This window comes from Pseudophryne corroboree, chromosome 5 (genome assembly GCF_028390025.1).
Source record: "Pseudophryne corroboree isolate aPseCor3 chromosome 5, aPseCor3.hap2, whole genome shotgun sequence".
Lineage (NCBI taxonomy): Eukaryota > Metazoa > Chordata > Amphibia > Anura > Myobatrachidae > Pseudophryne > Pseudophryne corroboree.
In genome coordinates this window covers 2,839,902-2,857,840 of record NC_086448.1, presented here as the reverse complement: position 1 = coordinate 2,857,840, position 17,939 = coordinate 2,839,902, and the positions used below count along the sequence as shown (strand labels likewise).

The 17,939-nt window shown below is 50.6% G+C and overlaps 1 protein-coding gene across 2 annotated transcripts in view; it reads right to left on the bottom strand.

Annotated features, from left to right (window-relative positions):
- Positions 1 to 17,939, bottom strand: part of CPSF1 (cleavage and polyadenylation specific factor 1) — a 465,036-nt gene that overhangs the window by 335,834 nt on the left and 111,263 nt on the right. For both annotated transcript variants that reach the window (XM_063921055.1, XM_063921056.1), the window contains exon 6: positions 12,678 to 12,829. In XM_063921055.1, the coding sequence (XP_063777125.1) occupies positions 12,678 to 12,829 (152 nt within the window). The remainder of the gene's footprint in view (positions 1 to 12,677; positions 12,830 to 17,939) is intronic.

Genomic DNA, 17,939 nt, shown 5'->3' with positions numbered 1-17,939 from the left:
CCCATGAGCTGTGCATGCCTTGGTCACATGCACAGCTAACATTGTTCCCTATGGACAGTGGGGAGTGGTCGGTCTCCCTTGACTATCCCATCTTGGAGGATCAGGATACACCCCGGTGCCGTTCAGTCGAGGCTGGGGGAAGGTTTCCCTCCTAAAACTGACTTCCAGAAACCTGCCCGGGACCCAACCCACTGCCTGCAGCCTGGATTTGGGCTCCAGAGCTGGGTAGCCTGGCTCCCCGGTCCAGGTTTCTAGGCCACTACGGGTGATCTCCATGGAGCTCCAAGAAACCACTCAGCTTGTTTCATAGCTGAGCTGCTTCTCTTTCTCCCAGTGCCCCTTTGAAGTGTGAGGCTGGATGGGAAAGCATTCCGTTTTTGGGGAAAAGGTCTGGGAGAATCCATCAGCCTGCACAGCCAGGGATTCCCCCCTCCTGGGACACACAACCAAGTAAGTGCATTTACCTTTAAATACATCACATTTAAAACACGCTGTACATTTACCTTTAAATATACACTGAGCCTGTGCCCTGCACAGACTCTACATACTCAGGCACTGTAGTGCCTTACAACACACTGTACTTTTTATTATGTTTAACACAATGTCTTGTTTTTTTTAAACTACTGTGCCCAGCGCTCAGCGCTGGGCTTCCCTAGCCCTGCAGCCTGGCTGCTAGGGCTCTCTCAGTGCTGGAGGTATGGGGCTGGCTTCCCCCATCCTCCAGCCTGCCTGCCTGCCACTGGGGTCCAGGGAGCTGGCTCTCCCTGTCCCCCCAGTGTAGCACTAACTCGGTGGCCTCACCGCACAGTGCGGCGCACCCCCCTGATCTGGAGCCCAGCGGCCCGGGACACTTGTCCCAGCCGCCGTGGCTCTGGGTCCTTTGCAGCGCTGAGGTGCCGGGAGCATAGCTCCCGGACCCCAGCGCTCACCATCCTGCTCACCCCCGCCGCTAGGGAGCCGGCTAGCCCGGTCCCCCATGAGCGGCGCACTGTGGTGGCCTCGCCGCGCAGGGGGCCGGCTAGCCCGGTCCCCTGTATGCAGCGCTGAGAACGGTGTCTCGCCGCAGCGTCCGGCGGGGAGCCGGGCTGCGGCGCACCCCCCCTTGCCAGCCAGCAGCCCGGGACGTCCGTCCCGGCTGCCGCGGCTGGCCACTTGTGATGGGCTGAGGCGCCGGGAGCAGAGCTCCCGGCCCCCAGCGGCGGCTCTCCCTTCTCCCCGGCGTGCACACAGTTAGTGCGCCCGGGGCTGCACTGACCGCTGCCGGGAGCGGAGCTCCCGGACCCCGGCGGTCAGCGGCTCCCCTCTCCCCCGGCGCGCACACACTGCTCAGCGCGCCGGGGGGCTGTCCTCACTGCCGTGTTCTCCGGAGAGGTCCGGGACCACGGCACACACAAATACATTTGTTACACATTTTTAAACACGGCGCCTAGCGCCCACAGTCTTTTTAAATCTGGCGCCAAACGCCCATTGTCTTTAAAATGGCGCCGGGCACTAGGGGTTAACCCCTTCAGTGCCGCGGCGGCCATTCTCCTCGTGGCTGGGGGCCTCTCCGGCCACACCATCCCCCTCTACTCTAACCAATTACCATCCCCCTCTACTGTAACCAATTACCATCCCCCTCTACTGTAACCAATTACCATCCCCCTCTACTCTAACCAATTACCATCCCCCTCTACTCTAACCAATTACCATCCCCCTCTACTCTAACCAATTACCATCCCCCTCCCCCTCTACTCTAACCGATTACCATCCCCCTCTACTCTAACCGATTACCATCCCCCTCTAGTCTACTCTACCAGAATACCGGCCCCTGTAGTCTACTCTACCAGATTACATCCCCCCTCTAGTCTATTCTACCCAATTCCCGTCCCCTTGTAGTCTACTCTACCAGATTACCGCCCCCTCTAGTCTATTCTACCCGATTCCCGTCCCCCTCTACTCTACCCAATTACCATCCCCCTCTACTCTAACCAATTACCATCCCCCTCTACTCTAACCAATTACCATCCCCCTCTACTCTAACCAATTACCATCCCCCTCTACTCTAACCAATTACCATCCCCCTCCCCCTCTACTCTAACCGATTACCATCCCCCTCTACTCTAACCGATTACCATCCCCCTCTAGTCTACTCTACCAGAATACCGGCCCCTGTAGTCTACTCTAACAGATTGCATCCCCCCCCTCTAGTCTATACTACCCGATTCCCGTCCCCTTGTAGTCTACTCTACCAGATTACCGCCCCCTCTAGTCTATTCTACCCGATTCCCGTCCCCCTCTACTCTACCCAATTACCATCCACCTCTAGTTTACCCAATTACCATCCCCCTCTAGTTTACCCAATTACCATCCCCCTCTAGTTTACCCAATTACCATCCCCCTCTACTCTAACCGATTACCATCCCCCTCTAGTCTACTCTATCGGATTACTGCCCCCTCTAGGCTACTCTACCAGATTACCGCCCCCTCTAGTCTACTCTACTAGATTACCATCCCCCTCTACTCTAACCGATTACCATCCCCCTCTAGTCTACTCTATTTGATTACTGCCCCCTCTAGTCTAATCTACCAGATTACCGACCCCTCTAGTCTATTCTACCCGATTCCCGTCCCCTTGTAGTCTACTCTACTAGATTACCGCCCCCCTCTAATCTACTATACCAGATTACCGTCCCCCTCTAGTCTACTGTATCTGATTACTGCCCCCTCTAGTCTACTCTACCAGATTACCAACACCCTCTGGTCTACTCTACCAGATTACCGACCCCTGTAGTCTACTCTACTCGATTACCACCCCCCACCAGTCTACCCGATTACCGCACCCTGTAGTCTACTCCACCCTATTACCGTCCACCTCTAGTTTACTCTACCCGATTACCGTCCCCCTGTTGTCTACACTACCAGATTACCGACCCCCTCTAGTCTACGGTACCAGATTACCGTCCACCTCTAGTCTGCTCTACTAGATTACCGCCCCCTGTAGTCTACTCTACCGCCTCCCTCTAGTCTACCCGATTACCATCACCCTCTACTTTATTCTACCCGATTACCAACCCCTGCAGTCTACTGTACCCGATTACCGTCCCCCTCAACTCTATTCTAACCGTTTACTAACCTCTTCTAGTCTACTCTACAAGATTACCACCCCCTGTAGTCTACTCTACAAGATTACCACCCCCCTGTAGTCTAATTTGCAGATTACCGTCCCCCTCTAGTCTAACCGATTACCACCCCCCTCTAGTCTACTCTACCAGATTACCGCCCCCTGTAGTCTACTCTACCAGATAACCAACCTCCTCTAGTCTACCAGATTACCGCCCCCCTCTAGTCTGCTCTACCAGATAACCGTCTCCCTCTAGTCTATTCTACCTGATTACCGTCCCCCTGTAGTCTGCGCTACCAGATTACAGACCCCCTCTAGTCTACGGTACCAGATTACCGCCCCCCTGTAGTTTACTCTACCGCCTCCCTCTAGTCTACCCCCATCACCGTCCCCCACTACTCTATGCTACCCAATTACCGCCCCCTGTAGTCTACTGTACCCGATTACCGTCCCCCTCTACTCTATTCTAACTGATTACCAACCTCCTCTAGTCTACTCTACCCGATTACCGCCCCCTGCAGTCTACTGTACCCGATTACCGTCCCCCTCTACTCTATTCTAACAAATTACCAACCCCCTCTAGTCTACTCTACCAGATTACTGACCCCTGTAGTCTACTCTACTCGATTACCGCCCCCCCACCAGTCTACCCGATTACCGCCCCCTGTAGTCTACTCTACTCGATTACCATCCCCCTCTACTCTATTCTAATCGATTACCAACCTCCTCTAGTCTACTCTACAAGATTACCACCCCCTGTAGTCTACTGTACCCGATTACTTTCCCCCTCTACTCTATTCTAATCGATTACCAACCTCCTCTAGTCTACTCTACCAGACTACAGTCCCCCTCTACTCTACCCAATTACCATCCCCCTCTACTCTAACCGATTACCATCCCCCTCTACTCTAACAGATTACCATCCCCCTCTACTCTAACAGATTACCATCCCCCTCTACTCTAACCGATTACCATCCCCCTCTACTCTAACCGATTACCATCCCCCTCTACTCTAACCGATTACCATCCCCCTCTACTCTAACCGATTACCATCCCCCTCTACTCTAACCGATTACCATCCCCCTCTACTCTACCCGATTACCATCCCCCTCTACTCTACCCAATTACCATCCCCCTCTACTCTACCCAATTACCATCCCCCTCTACTCTACCCAATTACCATCTCCCTCTACTCTACCCAATTACCATCCCCCTCTACTCTACCCAATTACCATCCCCCTCTACTCTACCCAATTACCATCCCCCTCTACTCTACCCAATTACCATCCCCCTCTACTCTACCCAATTACCATCCCCCTCTACTCTACCCAATTACCATCCCCCTCTACTCTACCCAATTACCATCCCCCTCTACTCTACCCAATTACCATCCCCCTCTACTCTACCCAATTACCATCCCCCTCTACTCTACCCAATTACCATCCCCCTTTACTCTACCCGATTACCATCCCCCTCTACTCTACCGATTACCATCCCCCTCTACTCTACCGATTACCATCCCCCTCTACTGTAACCAATTACCATCCCCCTCTACTGTAACCAATTACCATCCCCCTCTACTGTAACCAATTACCATCCCCCTCTACTGTAACCAATTACCATCCCCCTCTACTGTAACCAATTACCATCCCCCTCTACTGTAACCAATTACCATCCCCCTCTACTCTACTCTATCGGATTACTGCCCCCTCTAGTCTACTCTACCAGATTACCGACCCCCTCTAGTCTACTCTACCAGATTACCGTCCCCCTCTACTCTACCCAATTACCATCCCCCTCTACTCTAACCGATTACCATCCCCCTCTAGTCTACTCTATCAGAATACCGGCCCCTGTAGTCTACTCTACCAGATTACAACCCACCTCCAGTCTATTCTACCCGATTCCCGTCCCCCTCTACTCTACCCAATTACCACCCCCCTCTACCCTACCCAATTACCATCCCCCTCTACTCTACCCAATTACCATCCCCCTCTAGTCTACCCAATTACCATCCCCCTCTAGTCTACCCAATTACCATCCCCCTCTAGTCTACCCAATTACCATCCCCCTCTACTCTACCCAATTACCATCCCCCTCTACTCTACCCAATTACCATCCCCCTCTACTCTACCCAATTACCATCCCCCTCTACTCTACCCAATTACCATCCCCCTCTACTCTACCCAATTACCATCCCCCTCTACTCTACTCTATCGGATTACTGCCCCCTCTAGTCTACTCTACCAGATTACCGACCCCCTCTAGTCTACTCTACCCAATTACCACCCCCCTCTACTCTACCCAATTACCACCCCCCTCTACTCTACCCAATTACCATCCCCCTCTAGTCTACCCAATTACCATCCCCCTCTAGTCTACCCAATTACCATCCCCCTCTAGTCTACCCAATTACCATCCCCCTCTAGTCTACCCAATTACCATCCCCCTCTAGTCTACCCAATTACCATCCCCCTCTAGTCTACCCAATTACCATCCCCCTCTACTCTACCCAATTACCATCCCCCTCTACTCTACCCAATTACCATCCCCCTCTATTCTACCCAATTACCATCCCCCTCTACTCTACCCAATTACCATCCTCCTCTACTCTATTCTATCGGATTACTGCCCCCTCTAGTCTACTCTACCAGATTACCGACCCCCTCTAGTCTACTCTACCAGATTACCGTCCCCCTCTACTCTACCCAATTACCATCCCCCTCTAGTCTACCCAATTACCATCCCCCTCTAGTCTACCCAATTACCATCCCCCTCTACTCTACCCAATTACCATCCCCCTCTACTCTACCCAATTACCATCCCCCTCTACTCTACCCAATTACCATCCCCCTCTAGTCTACTCTGTCAGAATATCGGCCCCTGTAGTCTACTCTACCAGATTACATCCCCCCTCCAGTCTATTCTACCCGATTCCCGTCCCCCTCTACTCTACCCAATTACCATCCCCCTCTACCCTACCCAATTACCATCCCCCTCTACTCTACCCAATTACCATCCCCCTCTACTCTACCCAATTACCATCCCCCTCTACTCTACCCAATTACCATCCCCCTCTACTCTACCCAATTACCATCCCCCTCTACTCTACCCAATTACCATCCCCCTCTACTCTACCCAATTACCATCCCCCTCTACTCTACCCAATTACCATCCCCCTCTACTCTACCCAATTACCATCCCCCTCTGGTCTATTCTACCAGATTACCGACCTCCTCTATTCTACCCGATTAGCGCCATCTGAAGTCTACTCTACCAGATTACCGCCCCCCTCTAGTCTACTCTACCAGATTACCGCCCCCCTCTAGTCTACTCTACCAGATTACCGCCCCCCTCTAGTCTACTCTACCAGATTACCGCCCCCCTCTAGTCTACTCTACCAGATTACTGCCCCCCTCTACTCTACCCGATTACAGTCCCCCTCTAGTCTACTCTACCAGATTACCGTCCCCCTCTACTCTACCCAGTTGCCATCCCGCTCTACTCTAACCGATTACCATCCCCCTCCAGTCTACTCTGATTACTGCCCCCTCTAGTCTACTCTACCAGATTACCGACCCCTGTAGTCTACTCTACCAGATTACCGCCCCCCTCTAGTCTATTCTACCCGATTCCCGTCCCCTTGTAGTCTAATCTACCAGATTACCATCCCCCTCTAGTCATCTCTATCTGATAACTGCCCCCTCTAGTCTACCAGATTTTCAACCCCCTCTAGTCTACTCTACCCGATTACCTCCCCCTGTAGTCTACTCTACCCGACTACCGTCCCCTGTAGCTTACTCTACCCGATTACCTCCCCCTGTAGTCTACTCTACCCGATTACCGCCCCCCTCTAGTCTACTTTACCCGATTACCGCCCCCCTCTAGTCTACTCTACCCGATTACCATCCCCCTGTAGTCAACTCTACCAGATTACCGTCCCCTTCTACTATAACCGATTACAATCTCCCTCTACTCTAACCAATTACCATCACCCTCTAGTCTACTCTACCCGATTACCATCCCCCTCTAGTCTACTCTACCAGATTACCAACCCCCTCTAGTCTACGCTACCAGATTACCGACCCCCTCTAGTCTACGGTACCAGATTACCGTCCCCCTGTAGTCCACTTTACCAGATTACTGTCCTCCTCTAGTCTGCTCTACCAGATTACCGCCCCCTGTAGTCTACCCGATTACCGTCCCCCTCTACTCTATTCTAACCGATTACCGTCCCCTGTAGTCTATTCTACCCGATTACCATCCCCCTCTACTCTATTCTAACCGATTACCGTCCCCTGTAGTCTACTCTACCCGATTACCGTCCCACTCTACTCTAACCGATTACCATCCTCCTCTACTCTACCCAATTACCATCCCCCTCTACTCTACCCAATTACCATCCCCCTCTACTCTACCCAATTACCATCCCCCTCTACTCTACCCAATTACCATCCCCCTCTACTCTACCCAATTACCATCCCCCTCTACTCTACCCAATTACCATCCCCCTCTACTCTACCCAATTACCATCCCCCTCTACTGTAACCAATTACCACCCCCCTCTACTCTACCCAATTACCATCCCCCTCTACTCTACCCAATTACCATCCCCCTCTACTCTACCCAATTACCATCCCCCTCTACTCTACCCAATTACCATCCCCCTCTACTCTACCCAATTACCATCCCCCTCTACTCTACCCAATTACCATCCCCCTCTACTCTACCCAATTACCATCCCCCTCTACTCTACCCAATTACCATCCCCCTCTACTCTACCCAATTACCATCCCCCTCTGCTCTACCCAATTACCATCCCCCTCTGCTCTACCCAATTACCATCCCCCTCTACTCTACCCAATTACCATCTGTGACGACATGTGATGACACAGCTGGCGCGTCGTGTCGCTCAGTGGTAAAAGACACGTGGTTACTTTCCTAGCCCTGGTCCTACACATGAACTTCATCAATTGCCAATATGTTATTAGTTATATGTTAGGCAATATTGTATTATTTTGTATGATGTTATTGTTACAAGGGTACAGTTATGTTTTCAATGTATATATATGAATGTAATGGTTATTGTGTTATAGTTTGTAAAATAATGTTTTCCCAATATGACTGATCAGATAACCTGTGTGTTTGCTGTTGTGTAGATACAGCCAGTCTCAGATGTCAGGCCATACACCCCCCTCATTCTTCCCCACACAATGGATTCCAGGCCACACAATCAGATTAAGTAAGGTTACTTTAGTTAACATCTATTGTGGCCTAGGGGACATGCCTGGACAAGTGAAAACAGGTTTGCTCTGAAACTGTCTGGGGGTGTCGCCTTATTGTAGGAAAGACAAAGGCTTGATAATAGCAAACAGGGGAGGTGAGGGAGATCTGGGAGAGAAGGTCAGAGAGTGGCAGGAGACTGACTAAGAAGTAATGTTCTGTCAGGAGCTCCAGGAGGGAATTGTCGTGTAGAATTGGATCACAGAAGTGTGCTGAACTGTGTTATAACCTATTATGTTAATAAACCACTGTTGGTTTTTCATCTACCACCGTGACTGAGTGATTTTGAACCCGGTATCCTCACATTTGGCGGCAGCAGTGGGATCACTCAAGACACCAGCAGAAAGGTATAAACCACAGCAGGCAATGGATTCCTCCCCGCTATGCTACCGTTACAGCAAGAAGGATCAACTACAGGACCTCTGTCGAGCAAGACGGATTGAGTTTAATACAGTGGATACCAAGGAATCCCTAATTGGAAAACTGGCTCAATGGGACGTTGAGCACCCTTGTGATAAGGAGGAAGAGGAGGATATGGTCGAGGCCTCAGCGGAGGAGACCAGTAATGGAACCAGGGCAGTGGAGCTTGTGGTTGGAAGTTTGTCAGCATATCGGCAGGCTGAGAAGCCGGATCTTTTATTTATAGTTTCCAAAATGCAGTACATTTGGGAGTACTGGAATGAAGCTCAGTGGGAAATCAGCAGGTGGAGAGTATCCAGCATACAGGACAAGTTGTGTCATCTTGGGAATGCGTTCATGCACTGCAGAAGTGAAGCAGCCACATGGAATCTGCTGGGGGAGCCAGAGTTTGAGGAATTCAGGGAGGAAGTGATCGCCACAGTGGCCCAAATGACACAAAGTATACAATATACAGAGACGGAAGGGCAAGTGCAGAGTAAATTGCCTTCCCGGACAAAGCCAGAGGAAGTGGCATTGGATCGGGGGCCCCTGGAAACCCCAGCATGGCGAGACCAGTGTTACAGGGTGGATGTGGAAAGGCACCACCTGCAACAGCTTCTCCCATACCCAAGGGAAGAAGTTGCCCAGTGGTCTATACGGAAGGAAGCACACGAAGTGAAGACAGCAGTGAGCACAATCCAGGCACCCCAGGAGGAACTGCACTACAACTTCCCTTTTGCTGAGATGGAGGATGAGGCCTTGGTGAGAGAGTGTCAAGAACTGTCTGCCCAGTATGGTACACTGGGAAAGGATGACCTTGACCAGGTGGATGCAAGGAAGCACTGTCTGCAACCCGTTCTCTTCTCCCTGGGGGAATGTCACAGTGAAACACTCAGTGAACGGCCTGAGCTGTGTTACAACTGGCCATTTGCAGGCTTGGAGGATATAGAAACCATCCCAGAGTGCCAGCGAGACATTGAGGAAGAAGTTGCCACTATCACCCGACCACCACTTCAGCAACAGAGCCTCCAAGGGAATCCTTCAGGTGAGCACCAACCAGTCCTGGCTACTGAGCCATTTACGGTGTTGTGTTTGGGGGAGACTACTGAAAGTGAGAAGGAAGTGGGGTCTGTCATTCAAACACCCCAGGAGAAGATGCACTATGGCTTCCCATTGGCAGAGGTGGAAGAGGAGATCTCTGCGAGGGCAGCGGTAGGTGGTAATGTCCCAACTATAAGCATGGCTAGTGCAGACAGGGTCTCACTTCAGGCTGATCAGCATATTCGGCTGAGGGAGGCCTATTGTGAAGCTATGTTCATGGCTGCCCCAGTTATTTTATCAGAAAAGGATGTTCAGGAAGGGCCCAGTGTATCTCCAGCAATTGTATCTCTCCCAGAAGATTCTGGAGGTCTGTTCTCATTCAGTGAACTTGATGGTAAGGAGCTGCAGTCTGAATGCCAGAATCTTCCCTGTGACTCAGAGAAAATCCAGGGATCAGACGTGGTGAAAATAGCATCAGCTCAGGAACTGGAAGGGAACATGTTGCTCTACTCTAGGGCACCTGAATGTGTTTTGGACTGGCATTGTGTGCAAGGTGAAATGACTGACTCTAACCAGGACAATGGTGGTCAGCCAGTACATGTAGCAGTGAATGGAGAAGGTAATGCCACTGTCCCGGTGAACCTACATCCATGTTCCAGTACAACGATGGTCGAGTTGGTGGATACACACAAGGAAGCTGAGCAGATTGTACTCCAGGCCAAAGCATACAAGACTCAGAGTAGGATCCCACAAGTTACCCAGCTAGCCAGGCTGGAGGAAGCATTTACCCAGGATAGCACAGAAGAAACTTCTGGCATGAAGGAATCCCCATTGTGCCCTGACAATTACCATACCCGTGGTTCATGTTTGGGGGAGGGAAGCCACTGTCCGGATGCACCAGAGGTGATGGAAGTGGGGTTCCCAGGGAATACATGGTTGGGGAGGGAGAGTGAGGGCCCCAGAGATCAGATTTTATTTATGGAGGAAAATTGTGACTATCTGAAATGTGAGGTTACCCAGTTGGGTGTAGGGGAATTATTAGGTCCCCAGGTGCAGTTATTGGACTTATTGAATTACACTGTTGCACATGCTGTTACCCCAACCCGGTGGCTGTCTACAAAGGGGACTTTGATTAATGTATTTAGATGGGACACCGGGGGGAAATACAAGAACTATGGACTGCTGATCACGTTTCCACCGGACCCTGGTAAGACTGTATTGATTTATGTACTGTGGGCCACACACCCACCAGACCGGGGGAAAGAAATTCCCACACAAGCCTCATGACAATTACCACAGACTTTGGACCTGGGACGCAGGTGGTCTCCGTACAAACTGTACAATGCTATTCACAAAAACCACCAGACCCACAAGAGAAACCTGCCAGTCATTATTATGACGGGGCACAGACTGTCTGATGTAGGAGAGCATCACTGCGCTCAGCAAGCTTCAGCTACTTAGGACACAGGGCGAGAAAGTAGGGGAAGGTAATGTGACGACATGTGATGACACAGCTGGCGCGTCGTGTCGCTCAGTGGTAAAAGACACGTGGTTACTTTCCTAGCCCTGGTCCTACACATGGACTTCACCAATTGCCAATATGTTATTAGTTATATGTTAGGCAATATTGTATTATTTTGTATGATGTTATTGTTACAAGGGTACAGTTATGTTTTCAATGTATATATATGAATGTAATGGTTATTGTGTTATAGTTTGTAAAATAATGTTTTCCCAATATGACTGATCAGATAACCTGTGTATTTGCTGTTGTGTAGATACAGCCAGTCTCAGATGTCAGGCCATACACCCCCCTCATTCTTCCCCACACAATGGATTCCAGGCCACACAATCAGATTAAGTAAGGTTACTTTAGTTAACATCTATTGTGGCCTAGGGGACATTCCTGGGCATGTGAAAGTAGGTTTGCTCTGAAACTGTTCTGGGGGTGTCGCCTTATTGTAGAAAAGACAAAGGCTTGATAATAGCAAACAGGGGAGGTGGGAGAGATCTGAGAGAGACAGAGAGTGGCAGGAGACTGACTAAGAAGTAATGTTCTGTCAGGAGCTCCAGGAGGGAATTGTCGTGTAGAATTGGATCACAGAAGTGTGCTGAACTGCGTTATAACCTATTCTGTTAATAAACCACTGTTGGTTTTTCATCTACCACCGTGACTGAGTGATTTTGAACCCAATATCCTCACACCATCCCCCTCTACTCTACCCAATTACCATCCCCTCTACTCTACCCAATTACCATCCCCCTCTACTCTACCCAATTACCTTCCCCCTCTACTCTACTCTATCGGATTACTGCCCCCTCTAGTATACTCCACCAGATTACCGTCCCCCTCTAGTCTACTCTATCTGATTACTGCCCCCTCTAGTCTATTCTACCAGATTACCAACCCCCTCTAGTCCATTCTACACGATTCCCGTCCCCTTGTAGTCTACTCTACCAGATTACCACCCCCCTCTAATCTACTCTACCAGATTACCGTCCCACTCCAGTCTACTCTACCAGATTACTGCCCCCCTCTAGTCTATTCTACACGATTCCAGTCCCCTTATAGTCTACTCTACCAGATTACAATCCCCATGAAGTATATTCTGGCATATAACACAAATCTACATTTGCTGTGTATTTGGCAATCCAGCCCTCTGAGTCCTAAAGCAATGTTGCAGTGTGACTGGATCACACATACACTGTCCCATAGTAATCAGACTATACCCCTCCTATTGGCCTGTAGACTGGGAGCTTTACCTCTGTCCGTTACCAAGTTCTGTTATGTTACAGCGCTGTGTGCATCTTCCATAAAGGTCATATCTGTGTATGACAGCTCTGCACCTACCCCTCTGCCAGTGGTCCATCATGCTCCTCTGCCAGGGAATCCCTGCGGAACGGAAGTACCACCAGTCTAGTGCCATATATCAGCATGACAGCACATCGCCCGTTGGGATCCACACGAACTTTGGGTATGTGAACATTCTGCACAAAGCCGTCCTGAGAAAGTAGAAAACCAGATCAAAACGTGCAATAAGCTGTCTGCCCACACAGTTAAAACCACACATCACACCGTCTGCCATCATCACTTCTCCCCACATCACACTGTCTGCCATCATCACTTCTCCCCACGCAGCTACAGACTACACATCACACTGTCTGCCATCATCACTTCTCCCCACACAGCTACAGACTACACATCACACTGTCTGCCATCATCACTTCTCCCCACACAGCTACAGACTACACATTACACTGTCTGCCATCATCACTTCTCCCCACATCACACTGTCTGCCATCATCACTTCTCCCCACACAGCTACAAACTACACATCACACTGTCTGCCATCATCACTTCTCCCCACACAGCTACAGACTACACATCACACTGTCTGCCATCATCACTTCTCCCCACGCAGCTACAAACTACACATCACACCATCTGCCATCATCACTTCTCCCCACGCAGCTACAGACTACACATCACACTGTCTGCCATCATCACTTCTCCCCACACAGCTACAGACTACACATCACACTGTCTGCCATCATCACTTCTCCCCACGCAGCTACAAACTACACATCACACCGTCTGCCATCATCACTTCTCCCCACGCAGCTACAGACTACACATCACACTGTCTGCCATCATCACTTCTCCCCACACAGCTACAGACTACACATCACACTGTCTGCCATCATCACTTCTCCCCACACAGCTACAAACTACACATCACACTGTCTGCCATCATCACTTCTCCCCACACAGCTACAGACTACACATCACACTGTCTGCCATCATCACTTCTCCCCACATCACACTGTCTGCCATCATCACTTCTCCCCACACAGCTACAGACTACACATCACACTGTCTGCCATCATCACTTCTCCCCACATCACACTGTCTGCCATCATCACTTCTAACCACGCAGCTACAAACTACATATCACACCGTCTGCCATCATCACTTCTCCCCACGCTGCTACAGACTACACATCACACCGTCTGCCATCATCACTTCTACCCACACAGCTACAGACTACACATCACACTGTCTGCCATCATCACTTCTCCCCACACAGCTACAGACTACACATCACACTGTCTGCCATCATCACTTCTCCCCACGCAGCTACAGACTACACATCACACTGTCTGCCATCATCACTTCTCCCCACAGCTACAGACTACACATCACACTGTCTGCCATCATCACTTCTCCCCACACAGCTACAGACTACACATCACACTGTCTGCCATCATCACTTCTCCCCACGCAGCTACAGACTACACATCACACTGTCTGCCATCACTTCTCCCCACGCAGCTACACACCTGTCTGCCATCACTTCTCCCCACGCAGCTACAGACTACACATCACACTGTCTGCTATCATCACTTCTCCCCACACAGTTACAGACTACACATCACACTGTCTGCCATCATCACTTCTCCCCACGCAGCTACAGACTACACATCACACTGTCTGCCATCATCACTTCTCCCCACTTCACTCTGTCTGCCATCATTACTTCTCCCCACACAGCTACAGACTACACATCACACTGTCTGCCACCACTTCTCCCCACGCAGCTACAGACTACACATCACACTGTATGCCATCATCACTTCTCCCCACACAGCTACAGACTACACATCACACTGTCTGCCATCATCACTTCTCCCCACATCACACTGTCTGCCATCATTACTTCTCCCCACACAGCTACAGACTACACATCACACGGTCTGCCACCACTTCTCCCCACGCAGCTACAGACTACACATCACACTGTCTGCCATCATCACTTCTCCTCACGCAGCTACAGACTACACATTACACTGTCTGCCATCATCATTTCTCACCACACAGCTACAGACTACACATCACACTGTCTGCCATCATTACTTCTCCCCACGCAGCTACAGACTACACATCACGCTGTCTGCCATCATCACTTCTCCCCACACAGCTACAGACTACACATCACACTGTCTGCCATCACTTCTCCACACACAGCTACAGACTACACATCACACTGTCTGCCATCATCACTTCTCCCCACGCAGCTACAAACTACACATCACACTGTCTGCCATCATCACTTCTCCCCACATCACACGGTCTGCCATCATCACTTCTCCCCACATCACACTGTCTGCCATCATCACTTCTCCCCACGCAGCTACAGACTACACATCACACTGTCTGCCATCACTTCTCCCCACGCAGCTACACACCTGTCAGCCATCACTTCTCCCCACGCAGCTACAGACTACACATCACACTGTCTGCCATCATCACTTCTCCCCACACAGCTACAGACTACACATCACACTGTCGGCCATCACTTCTCCCAACGCAGCTACACACCTGTCTGCCATCATTTCTCCCCACGAACTACAGACTACACATCACACTGTCTACCATCATCACTTCACCCCACGCAGCTACAGACTACACATCACACTGTCTGCTATCATCACTTCTCCCCACACAGCTACAGACTACACATCACACTGTCTGCCATCATCACTTCTCCCAACATCACACTGTCTGCCATCATTACTTCTCCCCACACAGCTACAGACTACACATCACACTGTCTGCCATCATCACTTCTCCCCACACAGCTACAGACTACACATCACACTGTCTGCCATCATCACTTCTCCCCACGCAGCTACAGTCTACACATCACACTGTCTGCCATCATCACTTCTCCCCACTCAGCTACAGACTACACATCACACTGTCTGCCATCACTTCTCCCCACGCAGCTACAGACTACACATCACACTGTCTGCCATCATCACTTCTCCCCACGCAGCTACAGACTACACATCACACTGTCTGCCATCATCACTTCTCCCCACACAGCTACAGACTACACATCACACTGTCTGCCATCATCACTTCTCCCCACTCAGCTACAGACTACACATCACACTGTCTGCCATCACTTCTCCCCACGCAGCTACAGACTACACATCACACTGTCTGCCATCATCACTTCTCCCCACACAGCTACAGACTACACATCACACTGTCTGCCATCATCACTTCTCCCTACATCACACTGTCTGCCATCATCACTTCTCCCCACGCAGCTACAGACTACACATCACACTGTCTGCCATCATCACTTATCCCCACATCACACTGTCTGCCATCATCACTTCTCCCCACTCAGCTACAGACTACACATCACACTGTCTGCCATCACTTCTCCCCACGCAGCTACAGACTACACATCACACTGTCTGCCATCATCACTTCTCCCCACCCAGCTACAGACCACACATCACACCATCTGCCATCATCACTTCTCCCCACACAGCTACAGACTACACATCACACTGTCTGCCATCATCACTTCTCCCCACACAGCTACAGACTACACATCACACTGTCTGCCATCATCACTTCTCCCCACATCACACTGTCTGCCATCATTACTTCTCCCCACACAGCTACCCACCTGTCTCCCATCACTTCTCCCCACACAGCTACCCACCTGTCTGCCATCACTTCTCCGCACGCAGCTACAGACTACACATCACAATGTCTGCCATCATCACTTCCTCCCACGCAGCTACCCACCTGTCTGCCATCACTTCTCCCCACACAGCTACACACCTTTCCGCCATCACTTCCCACGCAGCTACAGACTGCACATCACACTGTCTGCCATCACTTCTCCCCACGCAGCTACAGACTACACATCACACTGTCTGCCATCATCACTTCTCCCCACACAGCTACAGACTACACATCACACTGTCTGCCATCATTACTTCTCCCCACACAGCTACAGACTACACATCACACTGTCTGCCATCATCACTTCTCCCCACATCACACTGTCTGCCATCATCACTTCTCCCCACGCAGCTACAGACTACACATCACACTGTCTGCCATCATCACTTCTCCCCACATCACACTGTCTGCCATCATCACTTCTCCCCACGCAGCTACAGACTACACATCACACGGTCTGCCACCACTTCTCCCCACGCAGCTACAGACTACACATCACACTGTCTGCCATCATCACTTCTCCCCACGCAGCTACAGACTACACATTACACTGTCTGCCATCATCATTTCTCACCACACAGCTACAAACTACACATCACACTGTCTGCCATCATCACCTCTCCCCACAGCACACTGTCTGCCATCATCACTTCTCCCCAGATCACACTGTCTGCCATCATCACTTCTCCCCACGCAGCTACAGACTACACATCACACTGTCTGCCATCATCACTTCTCCCCACACAGCTACAGACTACACATCACACTGTCTGCCATCACTTCTCCACACACAGCTACAGACTACACATCACACTGTCTGCCATCACTTCTCCACACACAGCTACAGACTACACATCACACTGTCTGCCATCATCACTTCTCCCCACGCAGCTACAAACTACACATCACTCTGTCTGCCATCATCACTTCTCCCCACGCAGCTACAAACTACACATCACACTGTCTGCCATCATCACTTCTCCCCACGCAGCTACAGACTACACATCACACTGTCTGCCATCACTTCTCCACACACAGCTAGACTACACATCACACTGTCTGCCATCATCACTTCTCCCCACGCAGCTACAAACTACACATCACACTGTCTGCCATCATCACTTCTCCCCACGCAGCTACAAACTACACATCACTCTGTCTGCCATCATCACTTCTCCCCACGCAGCTACAAACTACACATCACACTGTCTGCCATCATCACTTCTCCCCACACAGTTACAGACCGCAGATCACACTGTCTGCCATCATCACTTCTCCCCACACAGCTACAGACTACACATCACACTGTCTGCCATCATCACTTCTCCCCACGCAGCTACAGACTACACATTACACTGTCTGCCATCATCATTTCTCACCACACAGCTACAGACTACACATCACACTCTCTGCCATCACTTCTCCCCACGCAGCTACAGACTACACATAACACTGTCTGCCATCACTTCTCCACACACAGCTACAGACTACACATCACACTGTCTGCCATCATCACTTCTCCCCACACAGCTACAAACTACACATCACACTGTCTGCCATCAT